Source organism: Mastacembelus armatus, chromosome 10 (genome assembly GCF_900324485.2).
Source record: "Mastacembelus armatus chromosome 10, fMasArm1.2, whole genome shotgun sequence".
Classification (NCBI taxonomy): Eukaryota; Metazoa; Chordata; class Actinopteri; order Synbranchiformes; family Mastacembelidae; genus Mastacembelus; species Mastacembelus armatus.
This window is the reverse complement of record NC_046642.1, coordinates 5,417,749-5,429,294: the sequence shown is the minus strand read 5'-3', so window position 1 is coordinate 5,429,294 and position 11,546 is coordinate 5,417,749. Positions and strand designations below refer to the sequence as shown.

The 11,546-nt window shown below is 39.4% G+C and overlaps 1 protein-coding gene across 1 annotated transcript in view; it reads right to left on the bottom strand.

The window, feature by feature from the left end:
- LOC113144020 (teneurin-3) overlaps positions 1-11,546 on the bottom strand; it is a 114,319-nt gene that overhangs the window by 4,591 nt on the left and 98,182 nt on the right. Inside the window, exons 20-25 of the mRNA XM_033325398.1 lie at positions 9,441-9,673; positions 7,585-7,739; positions 3,598-4,481; positions 2,403-2,578; positions 1,749-1,984; positions 692-988 (exon numbers count right to left, since the gene is read on the bottom strand). Of these exons, the coding sequence (XP_033181289.1) occupies positions 692-988; positions 1,749-1,984; positions 2,403-2,578; positions 3,598-4,481; positions 7,585-7,739; positions 9,441-9,673 (1,981 nt within the window). The remainder of the gene's footprint in view (positions 1-691; positions 989-1,748; positions 1,985-2,402; positions 2,579-3,597; positions 4,482-7,584; positions 7,740-9,440; positions 9,674-11,546) is intronic.

Below are 11,546 nucleotides of genomic sequence, written 5' to 3'. Positions count from 1 at the left end.
TGCTCCCTGAGCTCTCTGTGTTCCTTATGTCAAAGTGCTGACATGGCCTCTCCAGGTCATGCAATGGAAGGATGCAGCCAGGAGTGGCTCAGAAAATCTCTCCATCTTTTTGTAGCTGAGCAACTCATTGCAATCTCACACAAAACATAAAACTACTCAAGAATGTTTATGTGCAGTAGATGGAGACAGTGATAACAGTCTTTAGGTGCAAGTTACTCTTCTGTTTGTCATGTAAATATTAAACCACTGACTGAATGCAGAGGCAGCACAACGGGCAACAGGTAGAATATAATATAATATAATTATACTTGTGTCATTAAGCCTAAGTGAAATCCTGCAAGAATATGAATTCTGATGTCTTTCTGTATGAAAACAGAAATGAACATCCATGCAGTGTGTCGTGGAGCTCATCAATGCTAGCTTTAGCTGTATCTGTGGTTGTGTTTTGTATCTAGAGCTTGTAAATGATACTCATAAATCCACAGTTAGTGTAAAATGATTACTATGCTTGCTAAGAACCTCTCTAATAGGCATGATTATGTGCACAGAGCTGCTGATTACTGCAAAATAACCCTCTTCAGGGTGACCTCTATTACATGTCAGGATCTTGATTCACCCTGTAGTGATAATGACTAGTCTGGTGTACAACATATCTTACATATTGCTTCATCTGGTCATGTTATTTTCTCACCTGCTCCAGGTAGGTGTAACTCCATATCTTCCCATCGGCAAATACCCTGGACACTAAGCGGCCTTGGCTATCATACTCAAGTCTCTCAGTGGTGGGACCTCTCTGCAGGGCACTGATCTGCCCACTGCTTGTGCGGCTCACATTAACTGGCAATAGCTTACTGCTGGGCACCCACAGCACTGGGTGGCCTGCTGTGTCGTATATAATCTTTAAGAGGAACTTCCTGTGGTCATCATAAATCTTCTCTGTCCTCAGGGTACGATCATAATCGACAGAAAGAATGTTCCGTCCATTCACCTGTGGGGGGAATTTGATTTAAGGTGTAAGACAAAAAAAGCAGCAGCTACCAATACTACTCCTACTCATAATATTTATATAGCACTTAAAACAATCAACCACCCATGCACATAAATGACAGCATAATACAATATCAAGAAAAATTTGGGGTTTTGATAGTGTTGTTTGGTGGGTATGCTCTTTAAATTGTGTTCCCAGATTTTCACTACAGTTGTCTCAGAGATTAACACCCCCTTCAGGCTCGTTAAACAGAGACGCTCTGGCAATAGTTCAGGTACATTTAAATCACCTCGTTCTAAATTTAGTGGAGATGAAAATCATGGTGAGGTAACGAACCTACCAAGTTAACTTCATGAAATTACCATAAATCATAAATCTGAGAATCAGATTCAGAGAAGGAGAAAATAAGAAGAGGTAGACTTCAGACCAGTACTGGAACATTGATAACCCTCCATAATATCAGGGACTAAATGTTGATATGACTCAGCAATTAAAAATAGAAAAAAATGAGAGTGAAAGACTTGGCAGTTTATAATAAGGACAGTGGCACAGCAACAGAATTAAAATATCTGTCATTTGTTGGCCAGACATCATCAATGTGGATAAACTGGGCTGCTCATTGATTCCCTAGACCTAATACCATCACAGCTAAGCTCCATCTACCACTGAGCTAAGCAAGGAGACATGAAATATCCATTTTTGTAAGCGTTCGTCACTGAGTTACTATGTGCATCATGGGGAAAAAGTAAAACAAACATACCCTAAGCTTGCGACCAAACACGATAACTTTCCCTCTGGCTTGTTCTTTGCGGAAACGCCACTCAACCAAGTTTTGCCCACTCTCCCCTGGCAAGCTCATGTTGCGTCTGGCTACAGTTGGGTTGGCAGCACCTGCCAGGATGTGGGGCTCTGTCTGGTAGTGGGTGTCCATCCCGTTGGCATAGGTAATCCTCAGTGAGTTGTCAAAGCCAACTTGATAGCTACTTCTACATTGGTCTGTTGACAATAAACAAAAAGTGCAACTTAGAAAAGAGGAATAGGTAATTACACACTGGAATTGTTGCTGCTGACAGTCAGTGAGGTGCGCTGTTATGCCTAACGTGCATAGTATTTCAAATTAGACAATTTTCAAAAGAATGAACATGAATGATGTGGTAAAATAACTCGACCATCTGGCTCCGGTGGAGAACAAAAACTATTTAGATACAAGGTTGATGTGTCTGTCTGCCACCCAAACCCACAGACACACAGAGTAATAATTTACACTGTCGTCTCGTCAGACTGCCTGAGCTGTAATGACACACGACTTAAGCTTACTCAACACTGCCCCGGCGACCCCTGAAACAATGACAAATAACTGCTTACAAAATAGAAGAAGCTCCCTGAGTAGGGAAGATGAGTGCCGTGGCCTTACCCTGAGCCAGAGTGTAGAAGGCACGGATGGTTGAGGTATTCCTGGTGATGCTGATTTCCTCCTCTGTCATGGAGCTTTCAATGTCTACCGTCAAAGCACTGTATATGTCTGTGTACAAGTTATTCACCATTCCAGTGGGGAAAGTCACATTCATTAGCCGTCCTTCACTGTCATAGCTGTTTGACAAAAAGAACATAAAATGACAATGCATTTAAATGTATGAGTGCTCTCAGTGCCACAGTGCCCTGAATTATCAGCTCTTTTGAGTAAGACCATCAAATTTATTGTAATTAAAATGTCACTTTTTTATATGTTCAATTTGCAAAGAATAAGTGGTGAAGGGGCATCAGTATCAACCCAAGGCACAATCCAAATATTTGATATGGGAGAGTGACATGTCTCATCAGCTATCACTTTCATATAAAAAACACAGACTTGTAATGAATTCAATTATTTGAATGATTGATGTGTCCTTATATTCTCAACTGAATGCTTGGCTTTTTTGTTATAGTGAGGATATCATTCATGACATGATGTGACATGACAGCAAATTACACAAGGGAGAAAAATTCAATCACTGAAGCCATGCTACCAAAATGAAGGGCCACTGGAATTCGAGTCCAGGTGGCTTTTTATACTGAAATCAAATACAATGAATTGATCAACTTTTTAAAATGTGTTCATGTATGTTTTGTCTAATACACATGGACTAGTAATATAAAGAAGCAGTACTTTAGACATAATGAGTTATTAAGGTCTAACTAGGCTATTATACAGATCTGAGGCTAATTTTATAATTAGGTTTCAATTAAATTTTGACCCTAAAGCAGTTTGCAGGTAAGTACGGTTACCAATTATAGAGTAAACTTGCACTCAGCTGGAAGACTAGAACACACACATTGTTATGCACATTCAAGTACACACATAGAAAGCATTTTTGTCATTGCACCACATGCCTTAAGGTTTTAATTTAGAATTAAAAGAATTTAAATACTAGTGTGTAATTTGTTTCAGTAGTAACAGGCTTAAACAAAAGTTTATTTAATAAATCCTTCAACCACAAGACCGTTAATACAGTTTCCATGAGAAACAGGCAATACTTTTTTCAATATACAACATAACATTACATGAGCGCAAAGTGCATTTAAATGAATTGTGACCCAAATCAGGCTCACACAGACTTCATTTTACTTACTCGTAGAAAGTTGTCCAGCCTATCTCTGATGTCTTCGTAGCCAACAGGCCATTGTTCCCATGGTAAGTAAGAAGTACCAGCTCCTTGCCCTGTGCTGTAAGTGTCTTCAGTCCGCCATTGGTGCCCATGGTCAGCCAGATCACCTGATTGTCAGGCGTAACGATACGCACCGGCATACGGTTAGGGTCTCTACGGATTCTCAGGGTGTTGCCACTGCTGTCAGTAACAGCTGTGATGTCATTCTCAGTGCTGTAGCTGAAAGTATACTTCAAGTCACCAGTAAGCAGGCTTGCAGTGTGTTGGTGGGTGCCGTTGCTGTCAAACACATACAGCTCCTGGGCATCAGGGGAAGCCACTTCGTATGTACTGACACCAGAAGTCAAAGTTGGCCCGTTTCTAGAGATGGCTCGGATGCGGATGTTTCCCAGGTCTGCCACGTAGAGTGCGCCATCTGGAGCTGCCACTAAAGAGGATGGAGCATTGAGCCTTGCGTCTTTGGCATAGCCGTCCCCTGTCTGATAACAGTCACAGTTGGCATCATTCTTGCAGTCACAGTCAGAGGGAGCCCCGGCCAAATGCGTAATCTCACCATCCACAGAAACTTTTCGGATCCTGCTCATCTTTCTCTCGTCTGTCTCCGCTATGTAGATGGAACCATGATATGACACAGTAATGGCAACAGCAGATTCTAGAGGGGTTAACTGCGCCCTTTGACCACTGGACATACCACGCTCTAATGCAGCCAGTGGGCAGTGTATAGGTCGACCAACTGCAATGCTCACTTGGCCATTCTCTGTAATGCGCAGCACGATATTGTTGTCCAGAACATACAGCGAGTTGTCCATGGGGCTAACTGCTAGATCTGTGGGCCACTCCAGAATCACCTGAAATACAGGACATCATTAGATTGCTATTTGTTCATGTGACATGCATGTAAAATCCAAATCTTAATTGATTGAAATACATTTCCATATGTAATCAATAGTTGCTTTATCTAATAAAGTGCAGTAGTGACTCAAACATAATCTCAGTCTATAAATAAAGCACAAGCCAAATTTGCAGGGGGGGGCTCTAAGAATAGCAACCATGGAAAATGTAGTGACATTATACCAAATATTTAATTCACCTTTGTTATAGTCAGTGTGTGACTTTAGATATGAGTGAGCTATATATAAAAAAAAGTCCTGTTCTTTCAAGCTCTCTTCTGTTTCATTAGCTTCAGAATGACAATGTGTTTCCCTGCAGATGCTTACGTTAAGTCATATTTCTCAGTAGGTAATATATATCCAGTTGATTTCATTAAGACAATGGCTGGTGCAGGAATTACATATGACATTTTAGTTGCAGGGTAGTTATTCCTTCCAGTCTTTCATTATGCTCATTTGTCAAACTTAGAATATATAATTTCAATGGGCCAGAAGGGGAAAAGATATAATATCTGATGATGGACCCTTTGGGTCACAATATTAGCTTTTCTCTTTATGTTGTTTTGATCCCAGCAATCTTTACATACTTTATGTTAAATTATGCTAGAGGTGCTACAGGAATATAAGTAATAATTTTGGTAACAATGACTGTTAGTATCATACTCCATTAAATCCCATCTCCCTTCTGAACAGTAAAGTTTTAACATTTTGCTACTGAGATTTCAAACTAAGTGAACTCTCTGGGCTTTATTGCCTATGTGGCTATTGTACAGCTACAAAATAATCTTTAGGATGTACATCACAAAATTAAGTAAAACAATAATTCAAAGGCAAAGAAATGACAACAGCATCAACCACATCTTGGAAAAAGTACACATTAAATTCAAGGCTATATCCCTGGCCAACTATTACAGTCTGCTTGTCAGAAATGTGTCAGTGAATGAAAAGGCTTATTTGTAACAGCCCAAATGACTGGTCTAGCCTTCAAATATATAAGCATGTCATTAAAGCTGTCAAAACACTCCTGAATTGTGCTTTTCCACAGGGTGATTAATAATAAAAACATAGCTTTTAAAGCTGCCACTAGTTAAAATGAACTGAGCCAATTCTCCAGCTTGGACGCCTGTGGTTCATACGGTCTCGCCATGTTTTTATTGCCTCAATCCAATTCACTTGGTTAATTAGCAAAAATGGACAATCTTAGTCCTTTGTCTTCATGTTCTTTTCTGTTCTCCCCTTTTCATGTTCACCACCCACACATGTAAACACACAAACATTGATTGCTTTCTATTGTGTTACATTAAAAATGTTTTGTTGCAAAAAACAACCTTAATTTTCTTTACATTTCTAACATTTAATTCCCAAATCTCTCAATGTTAGTACATTTTTATTTCTAACCTCTGAATGGGCCACAGGGATATTTGAAGTACTGATTCAACTGTCAGGGTCATTTGGTGTTAACATTACATTACATTCATTCTTATCAACTTGTGTTTTGTTTGCACCCTTTCTTTCTGGAAGCTCATCTGCATTCAAACATTAGAAATCTAATTCAAATGTAAATTGGTTAATTAAAAACAAACCTCCAAAACCAAAAAAAAAAAAAAAAAAAAAACACATATTTGGTGGATAAATGCAAGGTTAGAGAAATTTCATTCTTAGTATCCAGTCCAGTTTACTTTCTCTGGAAGACGAAGTGAATGCATTCATTTTAATATAATAAAAGGCTTTTTTAATTCTTGTTATGTAAACTAAGGCTGATCGTGAAACTCGAAGGGTGTGAAATGAGGAGGGGAATTAATAATAATAATAATTATAATTATGACTATGTACTTGCACTTTGAAAGAAATTTCATAGTATTACAAAAATAGACTATTGTGCTTATATGTCATTTAATTTATAAGTAAATAGTACATTTTGTTGGCCATAGCTAAGTGTCATCAGGTGCTGCAGAAAAAAAGGTTTTATGTGCAGCAGACTCACTCTGTGAGTGCAGCTTCATTATCATGTATGGTCTAAGTGTCCTCAATCTTGAGAATTTCTAGTGGCTCACTAAGCCGCCTCCTAATTCAGCTCTAGCCACATCAAAACAAGCCCCCACCCCCGAAACTGAGTAATTATTCTTCCCTCCATATTATCCGCCGTGACCTGAAAACTCATCTCTTCAATAAACACTTCATGTCTCCACTTCCTGCCTAAATCACATCCTCCTCCTGCACATATTTTCCTCCTGTGCTTTCAGAGGAAATGCTCTGCTCTTGCCAAATTGAGAGCAAAACTCTAAAAAAACATTTTCTGCATTTCTGTTGGTTCTTCATCAAGCACCTTCTACCACCTTACTGGTGTTATTGGGATTCTCTGGATTGGTCAGTGAAGTGCTTATATTTCAACACCTATTTAACCAGGAATCCTCACTGGCATTAAGATTCTCCTTGTCCTGGTGAAGTTGAGCAGTGAAACATGAAACAGCAGAAAATGTCTGTCTATGAGAATTAATCAAGAATCAGTTAAAAGATCACATTCTTTTACTTTAAAAACAACGTAAGGGCCATTTAAAATACTCAAGAATGATAAAGCCATAAAAAATTTAGTAGACTTAAAGATCCCATTTATAACAGTATCCCAAAGAGCAGCCAGGGAGAAAGTATACAATATCTGAAGCAAGGATATTTGTAATTTTATATTTAATTGCTGAAGGTTTCAGGCAGGAGGGGCAGGATGTAAAAAAGCTTTTTTTTTTATTCTCTTACCTAGCACAGTTAAGCGTTCAGGAACAGTTAATAATGATATAGACAGTGAGAGGTTAATTAAAAAAAATGCCCCTGCATGTCTTGCTCTCACTTGAAAACCCGTTGCCTCAATAAGATTATCATTCATGAAAGGCTGGATACCACATAGGTAATAAATATGCCATTATATAACACTGTATATTAGTGATGAGTCATGGGTGAGCAAACTGAAAGAGAGTTAAAGAGACAGGAGCACGAGGTGGCTGTGTGACATGCTCCGTGTGAGCATGGAGGGTTAGCAACTAATCTGACACTTGTGTGTGTAAGTCACCTGATTGATGTCCATGCTGTTGTCGCAGGTCAGAGGACGAGCTGATGTCAGGTCATTGGAACCAAGGAAAGTGGAGATGATGCCATTCTGGTCCACCTTTCGGATTGTGGTGCCATCAACAAAGTAAATCAGGCCGTTCTTGTCCACGGTGATGCCTGTTGAAATCAGATAAGGGGGGAAAAAAGATAAAGGAAGAGCAAGAAAAAAAAAAACTTGATAACAGGAAAACAGGCAGTATCTCTGCGTGCATGACTCAGTGGATGGAACACGATGGATACATGTGTCAAGCTGGCCTTCCCATTATTCAGGTCACTGCAAAAAGCACAGGCATCAATAATTCACAGGCTGCTTTTCTGGTATTAAATAATTTCTCAGGCAGAAGTGGGAAAGGCTGTATTCGTACTGTATATATGCACTTGCCACATATTGTAACCCTTCCCCTCTAAAGAGGACCTCATTGTGGGGGGGGGTGTCAATGAGTGGTGCGTTTGGGAGATTTTTAACGGCAATCATCAACAATCTGCACACCATTTGAGAAGCAAATGAGTGAAGGAGCGGAAATGACAGCTTTGGCCAATTTTACAGTAAAGGAGTGAAAGACAGGCAGTTGCCATGGTGACAACTGTGGACTCAACTGTCTCGGTGATTGAGTGTCAGCTCAGAGTTGTAAGTCGCACCCGAGTCAGTGTGGAGTTGCAATAACCATTTGTCCCAAACTGGGAAAATACATTAACGGGCCACGCCAGCCCCCACATTACTCTCAGTGTCACTGTGCTGCCTAATAGAGACCAGCACCTATAGGAATCAATCACACTTCACATGCAGGGGGATATCTTTCATTCCGTGGCTTTGGCCTTAATTCTGAGTTTGATCTAAGCAACATGCATGTATAGTGAGAGATGTATCGAGTTTTTGGGGGGGTTAAAATATTCTCAATCGGCTTTAACTTCAGTTTATCTACGCAGTATGATTTCTTTTTCAATGAAGTCTTTAAAAGCTTCTACGGAAGGTGAGTGGTTTGGTTTGACCTGTGGCTAGGTCTACACAAGATTGCTTTCTGCTGAAACATTGATGAGCCGAGGGAGCCCACGGTGAATCCTTGGGAGCTGTGTATTTGACAATCTGAGATTCTCAAGACAGATGAAAAGTGTCACATTTGAGCAGAGTTCACCAAATGTCTGAGGGGAGGAAAAAAAGGAGCCATCTGCTGTTTCTTCCCTGGTCTCGGCTTCCACCCACTCCATCATTAGACTCGCTCCCTCAGATTGCCTTCACTCAAGCCTTTATCACCCAGCTGAAGCTGAGCTATTGCAGTTGGCATTCAAAGTGGGCAAAAACTAGCAAGAACAATTCATCTTAACCTTTTCATCCACAATCATTTATATAAAAAGAGCAATCCAAGAACAAATGGCACAAATGGCTATGTGCTATCTGAATGTGGACCACAGGTTTTGCATGGTGGGTACAGACTTGGTGGATTAAGTGATAAAAGCCTGGGGACCTTCACATGAGCTGTTGGAGGAAAAAACATATACATCTTAAAACTTTATTCAGAAGATTATCCAATTATGTCAAAATAAATTATGAATTGTATTTCTGGAGGTTAAAACAACAACCTATGGATGACCAGCACCAGCACATAGGCTTTTTTTATGAAGTGTCTGTTTTTATATAGGTTGACAGTGATGCTTCAATATGTTCAACAACCAAAATTCATCCATTAAATCAGTCTGCACATATCCCACTGTACACATAAAGGTGCACATGAATTAAAATCTAGCCACCTCTCCTAGGAAACCCATTATTGTGTTCCGCCCCTCCATTTGAGTAACATCTTCATTAGTTTTAAACGATACCTTTGGGTCCAGTGAGAGAGGCCTCTGGAGCTTTGCCGCCATCACCACAGTGGTTCTCATCAAAGGGCAGACAGTGTTCTCCGGTTCCTGCCACCACCTCTGAGTTCGACTGCAGATCCCTGGTCCCAGCTAAGGTTTTTGGTCGGTAGATTCTCCGGGAGTTTGTGTCTGACACGTACAGCTGGCCAGTTACTGGGTCAGTTGTCAGGTAATACCGGTGTGCTGGGTTGTTGCTGCATTAAAGACAATAACTCAGTTATGTTCTGTAATTGCAGACAATGGGTGTTTTTCTTTAAATGCCCTTTTCTTTTAGTGCAGCCAAATAGTCCTTTAATGGTGCTAAATCTACCCCTAAAATGTGATCTAATACTGTAATCTCTGTAAATACATGAAGCTACCTGTAAACCCCAACTGGCCTCTTATGAAATTTAGCCTGACTTTCCTTCTGAATAAAACGTTTTCTCGAGATTATCATCAAGAGTAGATTGCATTAGATCTCACCAGAGAGCGAACGTTGTTTCCAGTACACATTCGATTTTTAAAGATGTTTAGGTAGAAAATAATTTTGGACCATTCAAGGGAATGTAGAAAGGTACATTGGTCAAAAGCTAATAGCTATTCCTGCTAATTGTATCATACATTATTTTAATTGTAATGGAATTAGAGAAACTTTTCTGAGTTGTGTATTTGTTTAACTGCATTAAAAGAAATGACAGTAAGTTAATGTCAATGTTCAATCAAGGTTCCTTTATTACCATTTAGGAATCATTAAAAATGTTATTTTCTAAAACTCACACAGTAAGTGGCTGTTTAAGTGAAAACTGTTTTTTTTTTTTGATGTATTACCTTATTATAAACTTATAATTAGTAGCAACATTGTCATGTACACAGATAACGAACCAAAAAAGAACTAATGGCTATATTAATGTGAAAAATTGTGTGAAGAATTTCCACAGTGGGGAAAAAAGGACAAAGCCTTTGAGAGTGAGAAAGTGAAAGAAAAATGGAAGTCAAACAGAAAAGAACAGGATACCAATGCAGTGAGGGTTTCTGTTTACAAAGCAGAAATGACAACTCCTGCGTCAGATCATTGTATTTGTTATCGTCCCCCTGTGGGGAGAAGCCTTTGGAAGTTACTGAAATGACTGGCTTATGTTAGAAAAGTGCAACAGCTAATGGCATCTAGTTCTGCCTATTTGCATTCTTGTTACGGTCACATAATGAGCCCATCCCTTTTTGAATGAGAGCGCTAATGTGTCTGAGATTAGGAATCAAAAGCTTCAACACATGATTGAGATTTGAGATTGACTTAGATTGGAAGAGAGCCAATCAAATGATCATTTCTCTGAAGGTCTATACTGACAAACTATTAGCTAAACATTTTCTATTAAGGCAGAGCAGATACATAGCAAGTGTTTATGTCATTAAAGAACTCAAAACAGAGGCAGTTAACATGAAAAACAGCGAGCTTTACAGGGCAGTCATAAACATGGCGTCTCTGGTTGTACTCGAGCTTAATGGTACCTCAGTCAATACTGGTTCTCTTTGAAAGTGGCATAATGTGACGGGAAAATAAATGTGGCAATGAAACATCTTTGTAAAATGATGATGATGGAGTCATAAAACCTGACAGGTATTATGAGACCAAAGTAAATGCCCAAAATAGGTGGGTGCTTCTTATAAAGAATTCAGCAAAGACATACATAAGTAACCCTTTCTTTTACAGTCAACCTGCAGGGGGTAGACGCAGTAAATGAAACACCTGTGACATTATACAGTCTTATAAAGAGTCCTGCAATAAATAATAACTTGATGCTTCTGATGTGAAGACAGACGCAAGACCGTGGGTTTTAGGGTATTTTGAAATATGTATCGAGGCCAATTTCATTTTAGATCCTGTTTTCTAACTTTGTCTGGTTATGCTCATGACTGCATTTCCTTTTCTTTGGTCAAGATCACAGGGAAGATCTTTAATGTCAAGTCCATTTACGTTTAACATAAGTCACATTGACTGACAGTGACCCAGACAGTTGCAATCATCTATCCTACATCATCAGAGCTACGCAGACCTTTGCAGGAAAATCAAAACACAGTTTGTCCTAGTGA